This window comes from Uloborus diversus, chromosome 7, assembly GCF_026930045.1.
Source record: "Uloborus diversus isolate 005 chromosome 7, Udiv.v.3.1, whole genome shotgun sequence".
Taxonomy (NCBI): Eukaryota; Metazoa; Arthropoda; class Arachnida; order Araneae; family Uloboridae; genus Uloborus; species Uloborus diversus.
The window spans coordinates 6,218,822-6,234,992 of NC_072737.1; the positions used below are offsets into that span (position 1 = coordinate 6,218,822).

The following is a 16,171-nucleotide window of genomic DNA, read 5'->3' on the forward strand; positions in this document are numbered from 1 at the left end:
CTATTCCTTCTTTCAATATTGCATTGAAGAGCTGACAAATAGTGAAAGACTATTTTCTTTCGTAAAAAGATCAGGAAAAAAACTTGCAAAGTATTTCCATCTTGGAAGATGTTGCATTTATTTTAAACCCACTGACTAAATATTGAAGTAAATTATGCAAAATTGAACCCATTAGCAGGTACCGCGGACACTCCCTCTCCTTCCTACTAAAGAAATAACTGCTTCAGAGTCTTTCTAGATTATACTAGTTTTTAGCATACATTAAAAACAATGCACTACTTTGAATCCAAATTAAAGTTAATAGTGTTTTTTTTTATACTTTAGACAGGACAAATAAAATTACTTGATTTCCTAAAGAACCCTTAACTAGTTCACATAACTCAGGGGATCCAAAGTGCCTTTGTTTGGAAAATGCTAGATTCAAGTAAGGGTAAAGATTTTCAATTTGATCCGTAAAGCAATTCAATTTGATCCGATCTTTTAAAGCAAATGGAAAACTTTAAATAACTGCCAGGATTTATATATTTAAGACATTGAAAGAAGTTATAAAGTTTTGTTTTTACAACAACTATTTTAGAGCACAACCCCCCCCCCCTCCATTTGGGAAGAAGTATCAATTTTCATTTTTTGAAATTTTGGTTAATATCCTAATTTTATTCAACTGTTTAAGAAAATAATTTTTCAAATGAACTAAAAATTGTACACAAAATAGTTATCTTTACTATCATCTTCTATTATGCCTAAAAACAATAAAAATTATAATTTTTCTACAAAAGAAAATACTCCTGAAACAAACTTTACCGCATAGGAAAATTTTTATGTTGGATTTTACTGTCAAAACTTTGAACTCTTTTAATAAAAATTTCAAAGGCAAGTTCCCCCCCCCCTCCAAATGCTCTGAATACAACATGCATATTACAAAAAACAACTTAAAATTCATATTAAAATATAAATGACAACCAAATAAGAAACATGAGCTTGAATTAAGTACATTCATTTATGCAGAAAACATACATATAGAAATTAAAAATATGCAAAAATGACCATACTATCGGCTGTAGATGGCAGCAATGTCTGTACAATCTGTGCTTGGCCCAATTCATTGCGATATAAAAAGCATTGGAAGCAGTATAAAACAGCACACCGCAAATTGAAAGGTTGTTTATTGTTCCCCATGGACATTAGTAGAACAACAAGCAGTGGTCTGGAAAAAAATGAAAAGGGAATAATAGAACCATTTTGAAGTTCAAACACTCATATAACCACGGATCTGAAATATATTTGACAGGCTTTAGCTGCACTATTTTTACGACAATATATCAATTTCAAAGTTTAAAAAAGACCATATTAACCCCTTAACTGTGACAAATAATTCAGAAAAATGGACCAAAACCGGGGAATTTTTTTTGTCTGTTTAATTTTGTTTTTTATATTATTATAAAAGTTAGAAAATGGTTTTTTATTACAAAAATAAAATTTTAAATGCAATAACTACTATACTTACAATTTTTACATACACATAAAAAAGTAATGGATTACACGCACATCTTAATCAATTAGAGTAAACTAAACACAATTTTTTAAGTAAAACATAACTAGTATAATATAAAAACACAACAATATGATTTTCAATACATAAATTTTACAAATATTTTACAGTACCGTATATCCAAAAAGTCGCACTGGGGGCATAATGGGTAGGACCTAATGAGATCTATTAGGAAAACAGTGGATTAAGTATCAAGTCAAAACAAGCTTAGCGTGAGCTTTACAAAATAGAAATGTTCATTTTTCTCTGCTTGAAGTCAGTTCGGAGATCACAAAAACTGCACGTAGTCATTAGTTTTTAGTTACACATTGGTGATAAACTGCATTATGAGTGTGTGTTCATTTTACAAGGTAAATGACAATTCTAGTTACGGCAGAAAAGCTTCAACTTACCTGGGTGGATTTACAGGGGCACATACTGAAGAAAAATATTCTTGATTGCTATGATTACCTCTAATGAGTTCAGCAACCGTATTAATACTCTGAAAATAGAAGTGAAGCATATTCAATACTCTTCCAGGTTTTACTATTACCTTAAGGCAGTGGTTGGAAGTAGCGCGCTACAAGTAGCGACGCTACTGTAGTAGCTACATTTTTTAATAGTTTGTAGTGTAGCGCACTACATTTTTAAAAATGTAGTGTAGTGAGTAGTTCGATACAAAAAAATAGTAGTTTGTAGCGATTTCTGGAAACTACTTTTAATTAAACTTGGAAAAAAAATAATCAAAGTTCAAACGAATTTGACTGGCGCAAATTTTATACAAGTTCATCAGCAGATGCAATGATAAATAAGACTCATAAAAATACGAGCGGACCTCATGCATATCAGTTTGGCGCCATACGTTCTATCTGTTTGCCGCCATTTTTTGTTTGCAATCGTAGTTTTCATATTTCGCCAATATTCGTGTTAGATAGAGCTTAGCTTAGAAAGAAATGAAAAAGAATAAGCGATAACCGTAAATTTAGTAATTTGTTTGTGTTTTCTGGCTGCCGAGAATGTCCTGTGGATGAACGTTTTATATTTCAATGAGATTATGGTTTCAACAGTAAAAGCACTTTTTTTGGCGAAAATGGAGATCGGTGATTTCACGAGTTGAAAATTTCGTGAATATTATATAAACAGACCGAAAGTTGAAAACAAGAAATATTTCGCGAGGCTTAAAATTTCGTGATTACGACGGGCATGCGAAAATCGCAAAAATTAAAGTTCCGCGAAAGTAAGTGCTTTTACAGTATTCACTAAATAAAGAAGCTACTGTAAGTGTTATAGAAGAGGATGATATTGAAGCAGTGTTGCCAGATTGGAGGAAATTTCCCCATTTTGGGGAAATCTGGTGCTCTCCAGGGTAATTTTGGGGAAATGGGTTTTGAGGGGATTTCTTTGGGGAAAAATTTTTTTCTTGGGGAAAACCCGGGGGAAAAAATCTCGCATTTAAATTCGTGTCTTGACATCTGGTTGTTGCATTGTTTGTATCAAACAGCGTTGGTTTAGCTTTGCTCAACTTGATGGAATTCGCATTATGTGGAATATTATGCTACGGAATTTGCATTAATGTTCTGCGTGAGTAACTGCATGAAACAGGTAAAAATAAGTGTGATGAAGAATGTTCTTGGATAAATATATACAAAAATCATAGTTTAAATTTACATACAGAAGCAGAGTAGCAAATGAGAGTAGTAAAAAATATTTGGCTTATTTCTTATCTTTCGATCAGGCGCTTGTATTTATGACTAGTGGAACCCACACGGCTTTGCCCGTAGTAGCAAATTTGAAGGTCTTTTGGTTCCCCTGTATATTTACAAATAATGCATGATGAATTTCTTGCCAATTGGCTTGCCCACGTATGGTTCCACGTTATGATAACTTTAACTTGGTAATTTACTCGTCCATCTTATGATTATTTTGCTTGGGAAAATGTTCTTCAAATTGGAATAGAAAAAGAAGAAAATCGAATATTCGAAAAATTGCTTAAAGGTGCACACCCCCATGCTACAAACTAATTATTTGCCAAATTTCATGAAAATCGGCCAAGCGGTCTAGGCGCTATGCACGTCACAAAGATCCTGACAGACAGAGAGAGATTCGGACAGAGAGATATCCAGACAGAGACTTTCAGCTTTACTATTAGTAAAGATAATGAAAGATTTAATTTAAAAAAAAAAAGCAAAATCGGAAGAAAAAAAGTTGGGGAATTTTATAAGAAAATTTGGCTATTTGGGGGAAAAAAAAAATTTCAAGAGACAAAAATATCAGATGAAGTCGATTCATTTCATGAAAATATTAGTGGGAAAATGGTTATTGAATTTGGGGAATTTTGATAGAAAACATCGCTTTTTGGGGAAAAGTTGGAAGGGAATTGGGGAAATCTGGATATGACCATCTGGCAACACAGTATTGAAGTGCCCTGGCCGGCTTACAATACATAAATAAATAAATACGAGCATTAAATTGTTATATAAGAGTATGATAACGGACATTTGTGGGAAAAAAGAAATAAAAGATAATTCTTCGTAATATTCCATGTTCAGATGAGATAAATTATCAATCTAAACCTTTTTTTGTTCAATTCTCTTACGATGTGTGTTTGTGAGTATTAGGGTGTCCCAAAAAGTAAAAAAGTTGAAAGTTGATTTTTCAAACTTTTTTTAGAAACTCGAAATTTTTGTTGATAAAACGTTACCCCTATACCCCACATGCAACACAAAACCATTCATTCAAATTAAAAAAACATTTTGTTATCCCACACTTGGCCTAAAATTTATAATTTTCTTCAAAAAATTGATTTTTTTTCGATACATATTTTTAAAAATGTAAGTAAATTTTATGAAGTTATCAAGCTGAAAAATATTAGCAGTAAAGTAAGTAATGGTGTTGTTTCCTTCAACCAAAACTTCTTCTTCTAGTCACTGAAATTGATAAAATAAGCAAAAAAATAAATAAATAAAACATGGACTCAGAAAATTCTTTCATTTTCCTTACAGTTATTTTTAACTTTTTAAAACGTCCGATTTTGCAAACAAGACGTGGTCTTGATGACGTCACAAATGATGCTCTTTGACGCATTTTGTACCGCGTTTCCACGTTATGATAATCAAGAAGCGAATTAAAGATCGCAATTTACGCTTGCTATCAACCATATCGTTGCTAATACACGTGAGTAAAGATGCGAATTAAATATTTTGCTCTGTGAATGGCAACACAGAACGGCATTTCATTATTTGTGATGTCATCGACAAGAAATGCAAACAATGAAAGCGCAACGATTTAAGTAATTTTTTAAAAATATTAAACTTAAACACATTATTTAAAAAATGGTTAGATCCTATGTTTTTAAACATGCTCTTTCAGAAAAAAATACTTTTAAAATTTTGGAAACGCCCCCATTAGCGTTAAATATAAATTTTTGCTCTCCTGCAATATTTAAGTCTCCCACATAGTACTCAAAGATATGGATTTTTTTAAGGTTATAAGTTAAGTTTTTCCTTTTAGTTATATTATTTTTTTATTATTCATTTGCAAATGTTGATCTGAAAATGTGTTCGCTAATAAGTTTTGAAAACTTGTTACTTTATTTAAATTTATATTTAATTTTTTAAAAGATAAATAGAAAAAAATTCTTTTTTTTTTGAAGATAATTATAAATTTTAGGCCAAGCGTGGATATCTAAATGTTTTTTAATTTGAATAAATGTTTTTGTGGTACATATGGGGTGTGGGGTATAGGCGCAACGATTTAACAACAAAAGTTTCGAGTTTCTAAAAAAGGTTTTTTTTTTTTTTTCGATTTGGCCTATGATACAAAGTGCTGGTTTACACTTTCCGATGCAAGTCGGCACGGGTTGCAGTTGTTCAAAATATATGAAACTGTTTTCACAATTGTTTTGACATAAGAGGAAAAATATAAGAGGTATGCGACTCGACAAATCGACTTTAATTTTTTGTTGGACACCCTAGTTAAGTGTGTATGCTTTTTATTTACTTCTTTTTTGAAAAGTAGTGAAGTAGCGACTACATTTCAGTACAGTAGTTTGTAGTTGCTACATTAAAAAAAAGTAGTTGTAGTTAACTACATTTGTGACAAAGTAGTTGTAGTTCGCTACAAAAAAAAATGTAGTTTTTCCAACCACTGCCTTTAGGGGTTACAGTACCTCAAAAATGACCAAACGATCAAAAAAAATTTTTTTTTCGAAACTAAACACTAGTCCAAACACAGGGGAAAAGTTTCATTGCTTTAGTTCAAATATTTAAAAAGTTTTGAATGGTTTTAGGTCATGCTCGCTATGCGTTCTTATGCAAAAAGAAAACTTTAAATTGATTTTTCACAATGATCGTTTTTTTGTGTTTTCGTGTCATAATAATCCCTAAGGATTTTTTTCTATTAAAGATACAGCTTTAAAGTAATACTTTTTGCAATTAAGATAATATTTTTAACAAAACTGTGCATTGGATAAGCATTTTATAAATTACTCAAATGTTTAGAGCATGTTATACCTTTAAAAACCAAATTTTTTTTGAAAAAAATTACGTTTTTTTCCGTAATTGATCACAGAAAATTTTCTAGTAAACACAAAAGCAAATGAATGCACAGATTTTTAGAGATGATGATTGTGATCGTTTAGCAAAAAGATTTTTTTATATTAGTTTAAAAACAAAAAAGCCTTAGGGATTTGAAAAAATTGGAATTTTCCTAAATGTTTTGAATTTTTAAAAAAAGTAAGCAATACTTTAAAAATTTTTAAAAATATTATTGATTACAAAGTAAGTAAGCATGTTATGGTTTCAACAAAAAATAGAATTTATTTAAATTGAAAAAAATTGCTTGTAAGGTGTGACCCCTTAAAAATGTTTTTCCCTCATTTAGTATTGTGAAGGGGATACAAGCAACCATTCATATCATTCATTTTGAACACAAGCACATATTTTCTTAAACAATTCATTTTGTGAATAAGCTTTAAACAAGTAGAAAAGTGATGACCGGCAATAGGCTCTGGGCCTAGCTAGGCCGATTCTAGTCTATTTATCAACATCATCATGTGCAGTTATATATATAATATATATTTTCCCTATGTCGTTTAAAACTTGCACTCCTACTGAATTTAAGAATGTTTCTGAACTTATAAAATTAATATTATTTATTTCATTCCATTCAAATTAACAGCCTAAAATCATTACGTCAAAGTATATTTTATAGCATAAAAAGTAACATTAACTATCAGCAGTGAATAAAAAAACAGTTCAGACATTGCAGCATGAAACTTACTTCAGTCAGCACATCAGCAGGTACGCCAGAAGCCAATAAAATATTACACATTTGTTCCAGTAGACCTGAAAAAAGTTTTACTTGGTTACCTATTGATTTTCATTCAACAATTAAAGAAAAGAAAAAAAAAAAAAACTACTCAAGCAAAAAATTTTAACTCTAAGGACATGAAAAAAAAATATTTTTTCCACAAACTCATACACAAACATGTACAGTAAATTAAAAACATTTTTGAAAAAGTATCTTTCCCTTAGTTCATTCCTATTTTGACAGTTTTCGGCCCATGTTATAAAATGCAAAAAAAAAAAATAAAAATAATATCTGTATTTTGTATGATGCTTGGATACATTGAAATTTCATTTTAACTTTTATGTTTTTATTGTTTTAAAATATTATCTGAAACAAAAATAAGATTAAACTATTTGAAATAGAAATAAGATTAAAGCATAATTAATAACAAACAGCATGATTAATAGAGCTTCTTAAAACTTACTTAAGGCAGGTGTGATTATATAGTAGACAACTTGATTATAGTGGGAACAATGCAGTAAGGGACAGATTATTTAAAAAAAAAAAAAGCTCTGTAGTTGAACTTGAATGTGAAAGATTAATAAACTCTTGAAAAAGGCTGAAGCAGTCGAAAAGTGGAGTTTCCTTTTTTCAGTAATTAAATAATGTAGAACGTGTATTAAGAAGTAAAAGATTGTCTGACATACGAGGGTCGATCCAAAAGTAAGGTTCCCATCACTTTCATATATATACAGCACTCTCATTGAAATTTACATTGTTGGAATGAAAAAACATTTCTTTATTTTTAGACATAATCGCTTTCTTTTTCTGTGCATTATTGTCGATGGTGCCTTAACTTCTGTATTGAGTGTCACAGAATTTCACCTCCAACCCGTTGAGAAAGCGTTTCACCCCTTTTTTACTTCGTCGTCACTTCGGAAACGTAGGCCATCAAAGTGCTCCTTATAAAAAGGAAACAAGTGGTAATCACTAGACTCGAGCTCCAAACTGTAATCGAAAATGGAGTGGCATGTCCCACTCTGCGGTGGACTTCTGTGACACTCGATTCAGAAGTTAAGTCGCCGGCGACAATAATGCACAGAAAAAGATGGTGATTATGTATAAGAATAGAGAAACGTTTTTTCTTTTCAACGATGTAAATTTCAATGAGAAGAGGCAGTGCTGCATATTTGTAAAAGTGATGGAAACTTTACTTTAGGATCGACCCTTGTATCTTTTTTCCTTAACATTTTCCTAATCCTTCTTTTGTTTTCCTTGTTTCATCAACTTCATGATGTTTATTTGACTAATTTCAATATACAGTCGGACCTCCATATGTCGAAGTAGCAAATTGCCGGAAAAAAATTCGATTTATAGAAATTTCGATACATGGAAACAATCTTATTTTGTCATAAAAATCTCCTAAAACATTAAAATTAAAGCTAATTTTCGTGCATGAAACCCAATTTCTAATTTATACGAGCATCGAATTAAACGAAAGTTAATAACTGAAAAATTAACAGAAATTACATTTTTGTGCCTTCATACATCTTCATTCTTCGGCAATTCAACTTGATCCGCAACAATAGGGGATTTTCGTTTTGACTATATAATCGCAATAAAAGTAAAAAATCAATCTGCTTAACTTGAATGATTTTTTTTTTTTTTTTTTTTACACCAGCTAAAAAGACTAGGAATGATAATCAACAGACAATAGGGATAACTTGAAACTGATTTTACAATGTTACTGGTTACAACTAAGATATTTGAAATAAAGTTGAGGGAATTTAAGAACTCCAGAACGGAACAACGACCTATTTACACACCCCTCAACCTCAGATTCCTTATGAGTTTCGTAGCAACCTTTAGTGAACATAATGTTCTCCCCTAACCTTCATTTTTCATCAGATAAACAGTCTAAAGCGGAAAAAATCTTCGAATATCTCGAAAAACAATTTTGTGATAAATAGAGATTTCTTCGATATATAGAAACAGTTTTTCTATGTAATGAACATTGAAATTTGCTGGGATTTCGATATATAGAAAATTTTGATATGTGGGAAGTTCGATATATGGAGCGCTCGACTATATATATATATATATATATATATATATCGCTCATTTGGAAGAAGAGTGCCACAATACGAAGAAATGAAATTTTAAAGGAGAAGCGTTTGAAGTTGAACTCTTCAGGCAATTTGCATTAAGCAAGGTTTGCTGCGCTCCCCAGTGGTTAATATACAAACAAAGATCTGTCATCATTTTCCCAAGGAAGATAACGTCTTTTAAAGGCCTTTAAGCGAAAAAAAAAAAGCAAATTAAAAATTTCGTATTGTGGTACTCTTCTTCCAAGACTTAGGTTTTAACATTTAATGGCTACTCACCACACTGAAACATGGCTTTCTGAGCTGCGAGAGTAACTTGCTGAGGATTATTTGGCGACACCAAAATTCTCACAATCTAGGGGGGAAAACTATCTGTGTATTCAGAACAGGCATTTCTTTTATATCCAAGTAATTTCTAATGAAATTGAGGATAGCATTGATTGTGAACCATTAGATATAATTTTACAATTAAAAAATAATGATAATAAAATGCTAAAAAAATAAAGCTTTTTAGATCAATAGTTTTTGATTTGAGTTCATTACTGCAGTGGGGGTTGCTTAGCTAATTTCAGGAGTTTGGCAACAAAAATATCACACCTAGAAGAGAAAACTATCTTTTAAATGAAAAACAGCAACTAAATTTTTTCTTAGATTAGGAATTCCATAAAAAATGCTTCAAAAAAAAAAGTTAAAAAAAAAAAAACATTTTTTTAGCGTTTACTTGTAATATTTATGTTTCTTCCATTCAAAGAAAGGAAGCAGTTTTTTGGTACCTTTAAAAAGATCAAGATCTACTTTTTTAGACTGATACAATATGACATAAAATAATTTGAATCTGAAGTCCTTACATGTAGCATAGTAAGAGTGTTGACTGTCTTCTGTGGCGTCCAACCTCTCTCCCCCGAATCATGCAAATCAAAGAACGGAGCCAGGTGCTTAGTGTAGGAACCTTCTTTGAAGAACATTTGGTTTGATGTGTTATTCTTTAGAAGAGTCAGCATTACATGTAAACAGTCTTCCACAATGACACCTATTCAAGCAGAAGTACAATCAAAAACTGACATGGGAATAAAACAAGGGCGGATCCAGAAAGTGTTCAAGCAGGGGGGGGGGGCAATTGATTTTCAGATACTTACCCTTTTATAAATTCCAAACCTCCGCCCCCTAATAACATGGAAGATAGTCTCAAATTATTATTTTTTTTCAAACTTCCATTTCTAAAAACATTCTGGAGGAGTGTAAACCCCATACCTTACCTTGAGGCCATCAAAGGTGCCCCATAATTGCTTTTTTTTGAACTTCAATTTGAAAAACTTTCTATGGGAGAGTCCCCGAATCCCATCTAATATCATCTAAGATAGTCTGAATTTAAGTTTTTAGAAATTTGAAACATTTCCTGTCCGTTCACTATCACTAAAGTTTTAAGATACGTGCTACAATTGCGCTTTCAAGACAACAATGCTGAAAAAATTCCGAGGGAGAGCCCTCTTTTTCGTGACATTATTGCAGGTTGTCTAAAATTACATTTAAAAAAATCAGTACTGGAAATATACCAAGAGAGAGTTCTCGCATCTTGGCTCAAGGGAGGGGCCATCACCCCTCCCTTGAATCTGTCCTTGGAATAAAATATTTCACAATGTAAACATGAATACACTATGGGAGTCTGAACTCGAATTTACAATCTAATGATATAAGTTTTCTCATTGACTGTCATTTTTACTTTCTTCTATATCTAATATATAGAAGAAAGTATTGGATTCGTGCAAATTTTCGAATTTCGAATTTTGACGGATTCGAACGTCTTGAGGTGTGCTGAGTCCATTTCGACCATTTTTGGAAAATGTCTGTCTGTCTGTGTGTGTGTGTATGTGTGTCACGTCTGTGTGTGACCAGTTTTTTGTGGCCGCTCTACAGCAAAAACTACCGCATGAAATCGAACGAAATTTGGTACACATATGTGCCCCTATGTGAACTTGTGCCCATTGGTTTTTGACGCGAATTCCTTCAAGGGGGGTGGAGCAATGGGACGTTTTTGGAGTTTTGCTCGATTGCTATTCCCCAGGAAGTAACTGGCGGAATCAGACAAAATTTGGTCCGTATGTTGTCCCTAACAGGTACAGATCCTGATTCAATTTTGGTGTCAATAGCTCAAACGGGGGTTGAGCTATAGAACGTTTTTTGCCGTCAATTGTGACTGCTGTATCTCAATAAATAATGAACGTAATCAAACAAAAATTTATCGACAAGTAGCCCTTAGAGGGTATAAGAAATGATTGTATTTTGGTGTCAACAGCTAAAAAGGGGGTGGCGCAATCAAACGTTCTTTTATTTCCATTGTGAGTGCCATATCTCAAGAAGTAATGCTACGTTCTGGATGAAATTTGGAATTAATATGAATCCATATGTAAACAGGCGTTGGTTTAATTTTGACTCCAATCGCTCCAGGAGGTGTTGATTTTTTTTTTTTTTTTGCGAATAAAAATATTTTTATTAATGCAACAATAAGAAAGATAAATCGTAATAGATTGTCGTCTGCGTATTTCTCGTGATTTTAATTGCATGGAAATGATCCGAAATATTATCTCAATGATTTAAAATTTTTAACTGTTGCCATCTTGTGTCTGTTAACAGATAAATGTTTGTAATTATTTTCAGCAAGGCTTTAAAAATAATTTTCAATTTTCATTCTTTGCTTTGCTTTTGAGATAAATCAGGAATAGGGATGGTCATCAAGTTTTGGCATGTGTAATTTTGTTTTCGTTGGGAATATTGCTTCCTCGTTAGGCATGGGGAGGGATCAGAATTATAAGAAAGATATAGAAGAAAGTTTCGTGATGGCCACAACATACTAGTTAACTGTTTGACTCCATCACCGGCAAAGCTGAAGTTGAAAATAGATTCATCTTACAGACAGAATAATCTAACAAGTTTTATTTCTCATGATCATTTCAAAGGAAAAAGCTATTATTATTAATTTAGAATGTCCAAATCTTCTATATAAAATATACAACTACGAACTGCTTGCAAAAAAGATACCTAATTTATGAAGTTGTTTAATTCGTAAGTATAAAAAATAATAATAAAATTATGTGCATAAAACTGAAAAATTGTTAACACATTGTTGAGTGAAACGCCTACGCCAAATGCATATTATAAAGAGTGGGGCTGCTGTCGCCAGCACTGGAGTGAAAGTGCATGCATTATATGAGGGAGTTGAGTTTCAATAAAGTGAGAGTACAGCCACTATGAGATGTGTTGTGTTTTTTTGAGTAAGAGAAATTAATTGAACTATGGAGCTATTTGACGGGCCCCCATTCACACATAAAGCAAAATATTTTTAGCTTACCTCCATCGCTGTATCCTTCTTCAGAAATGATTGCAAATAACTTGTCAAAGGCATTTTCAAAAACAACTATTTTCTGAATATTTGCATTGCCTTTTGTTAGATATCCTAACAGCAACAATGTCTGTAATAAAGCAACATAAAATAAAATATTAATCACTGAGAAACTCTAAATACTTAAGCAAAGGATTCTCTAACACACAAACACCACAAGCAATAGTTAATAATTGCATAATTTTATGCCTATGTGAATTTAGAAATAGGTTCCGTAATTTTAATAATACCAATATGAGCCGTGATTTATTGTGTGAACTTAAAAATGTAAATAGTTCATTTTTGAAAAAGTTGACACAACCGCACAAACAACAAGCACTTCTCATTGGTATTCGAGCATAAGTCATGCTCCAAAAGCCTCCATTTTTAAAATGATGACAGTTTGAAATTTTGCATTCTTATCTTTACTAATAATAAAGCTAAAAGTCTCTCTCTGTCTGTCATGATCTCTCTTTGTCCGGATCTCTGACTGTCAGGATCTCTGTGACCTGCATAGCACCTATACCGTTCTGCCGATTTTCATGAAATTTGGCACAGAATTAGTTTGTAGCGTGAGGGTGTGCACCTTGAAGCTATTTTTTGAAAATTCGATATTGTTCTTTTTCTATTCCAATTTTAAGAACATTTTACCAAGCAAAATTATTATAAGATGGACGAGTAAATTACCAAAGTTATCAGAATGTGGAACCGTAACATGGGCAAGCCAATTGGCGAGAAGTTCACCATACTTTATTTGTAAATATACAGGCAAACCAAAATACCTTTTAATTTTCTACTACAGGCAAAGCTGTGCGGGTGCCACTAGTGAGAAATTAAAAAAAATATATTTTTTTTCCAAACTCCAACTAATACAGTAGGCTTACTGCTCTTATTTAAAATTGAATGATTGCTTTATAACCAGTCGTTCAGAGGAGTCAGAAAGAGGCAACTGCCCTCTCTTCAGACTAAAGAAAAATTAATGTACATATGTGGGTACTTAAAAAAAAAAAAAAATGCCATATGCAGAATATATACCCACCCCCCCCGAAAAAATTTGAAATTATGGTGCCTGGAGGGCCAATTGATTGATTGCAAAACAATTTCTCGACAAGGCTTATGATTTTTACTTTCTTCTATATCTAATATATAGAAGAAAGTATTGGATTCGTGCAAATTTTCGAATTTTGAATTTTGACGGATTCGAACGTTTTGAGGTGTGCTGAGTCCATTTCAACTATTTTTGGAAAATGTCTGTCTGTCTGTGTGTGTGTCCGTGTGTGTGTGTGACCAGTTTTTTGTGGCCGCTCTACAGCGCAAAAACTACTGCATGAAATCGAACGAAATTTGGTACACATATGTGCCCCTATGTGCACTTGTGCCCATTGGTTTTTGGCGCGAATTCCACCAAGGGGGGTGGAGCAATGGGACGTTTTTTGAGTTACGCGTGCTTGCTATTCCTCAGGAAGTAACTGGCCGAATCAAACAAAATTTGGTCCATATGTTGGTATTAACAGGAACAGGTGCTGATTCAATTTTGGTGTCAATAACTCAAACGGGGGTTGAGCTATAGAACGTTTTTTGTCGTCAATTGTGACTGCTGTATCTCAAGAAATAATGAACGGAATGAAAGAAACATTTATCGGCAAGTAGCCCTTATTGGGTATAAGAGGCGATTTTATTTTGGTGCCAACAGCTAAAAAGGGGGTAGCGCAATCGCCCGTTCTTTTTTTCCATTGTGAGCGCCCTATCTCAAGAAGTAATGCTACGTTCTGGTTGAAATTTGGAATATATGTGAATCCATACGTAAACAGGCTTTGGTTCAATTTTGACTCCAATCGCTCCAAAAGGTGTTGATTTTTTTTTTTTTGCGAATAAAAATAGCTTTATTAATGCAACAGTAAGAAAGATAAATCGTAATAGATTGTCGTCTGCGTATTTCCCGTGATTTAAATTGTATGGAAATGATCGGAAATATTATCTCAATGATTTAAAATTTTTAACTGTTGCCATCTTATGTTTGTTAACAAATAAAATATTTGTAATTAATTCAAGCAAGGCTTTTAAAATAACTTTCAATTTTCGCTCTTTGCTTTGCTTTTGCAATAATTCAGACATTGGGATGGTCGTCAAATCTTTGCATGTGTAATTTTGTTTTTGTTGGCAATATTGCTTCCTCGTCAAGCATGGGGAGGGATCAGAAAAAAAAAAGAAAAATATAGAAGAAAGTTTCGTGATGGCCACAACATACTAGTTTGATTCAAATCCGTTTTTTTTTAAATTTAAATTGGATTATTTAGGTTTTTTTAAACAGACTTTCAGGACTCTCATTTACAAAAATGCATGACATTTTAAAAACATATCATGGCATTATTTTTTAAGGTAAAATAAAAATCAGTTTGTACATGAATGACTCAAATCACATGTATTGTTTAAGACACTAGAAATAAAGTACACTGTATGTGTAGCAAAAAAGGAGCAAGTTTAATTAGACTTCTCTTTTACTTTTGAAAGCTGAAATAAGCCAAGCAACTGTGTCATGTTTTATATGAGCACTTAACTTTTTTTTTTTACACTGAGTACACCTAACTATGCTAGCTTTTCTGTTTTTATATCTTTTAATGTCTTTCACTACCCATTTAGCAAAATCATATGTTCAGGTTCACTTTGTTACTAAAATGTCTGAATTAATGTTATACAGTTTCCCCAACAGTACATGGGCGCCCATTACATTATGTACCCATTGTACCCATATGCCCATTACATTACAGTATATGGGCGCCCTTGAATTCTCCTAGTTTCATTATTAAATGAAACTAGGAGAATTCAAGGGCGCCCATATAGAAGGGAAAGTGGGGGCTCAAGCCCCGCCCCCTAGAAATTAGAACTTTCTTGCTTTCAGTAATTTTTTTCTTTGCAAAAACATAAAAACATTTTTTTCTGTGCATTTGTCAGCCTTACTGATTTAACTCAAACAGTAAGAGCATTACACATATATTTGTTATTAATGTTTATTGAAGTCTTTGGTGTCAAACCCTGGGGGTTCCGCGTGCAGTTGACCATGCGACCGAAACATCTGCATTGCACCAAAGAGTCATGGGTCTCGTGAACTGGGATGGACACCGTAGGCCTGGGGCCCTTACAAGAGCGCCCATATGGGGGAAAAGTGGGGGCTCAAGCACCCCCGCTCTAGAAATTAGAACTTCCTTGCTTTTAATACTTTTTACTTCCTTTTACAAAAAAGGAAGTATTGTATTCGCGAAAAAATTTTCACTCAAAAATCGCCCTTAATTTCCATTTTGCTCGCCCCCAAATGAATGTTGAGTTTTTTTTTCGATTCGACCACATGCGGAAAAGTGCCTAAGAATGTATAGACACGCGAAATATCCATTTTGACCATCACCGAGGTAATTACAACGACTTTTCTCGTGACGTCTGTATGTATGTGCGTATGTGTGTATGTGCGTATGTATCTCGCATAACTCAAAAATGGTATGTCCTAGAAAGTTGAAATTTGGTACATAGACTCGTAGTGGGGTCTAGTTGTGCACTTCCTATTTTGGTTGCATTCGGGTGTTTCTAAAGGGGTCTTTTGCACCTTTTTGGGGGGGAAATCATTGTTAATTTCGATGCAAACTCAAGTGGTGTTATAATTTGGCGGTCACTTGGCGATATATCGCCAGTCTTTTGGTTGCCAAGTTTTGTCGCCAACTTGGCGAAAAATTTGGCGATTTTTTTTTTTTTTTTTTAAATCTGCTTTCAATGTGGCCATTGCTAGTGATATTTAAAGAGTTAGAGAGAGAATCCCATTAAAATTGCAATAATAGGGAAATAGCATTAAATTGGTGTAAAAGGAAGTCATGTGATGCACACATC

The 16,171-nt window shown here is 32.8% G+C and overlaps 1 protein-coding gene across 1 annotated transcript in view; it reads right to left on the reverse strand.

The window, feature by feature from the left end:
- The window catches only part of LOC129225575 (general vesicular transport factor p115-like), a 64,892-nt gene that overhangs the window by 37,902 nt on the left and 10,819 nt on the right, over positions 1 to 16,171 (reverse strand). The window contains exons 6-11 of the mRNA XM_054860024.1: positions 12,269 to 12,389; positions 9,771 to 9,952; positions 9,202 to 9,277; positions 6,809 to 6,873; positions 1,942 to 2,030; positions 1,050 to 1,204 (exon numbers count right to left, since the gene is read on the reverse strand). Coding sequence (XP_054715999.1) covers positions 1,050 to 1,204; positions 1,942 to 2,030; positions 6,809 to 6,873; positions 9,202 to 9,277; positions 9,771 to 9,952; positions 12,269 to 12,389 — 688 coding nt within the window. The remainder of the gene's footprint in view (positions 1 to 1,049; positions 1,205 to 1,941; positions 2,031 to 6,808; positions 6,874 to 9,201; positions 9,278 to 9,770; positions 9,953 to 12,268; positions 12,390 to 16,171) is intronic.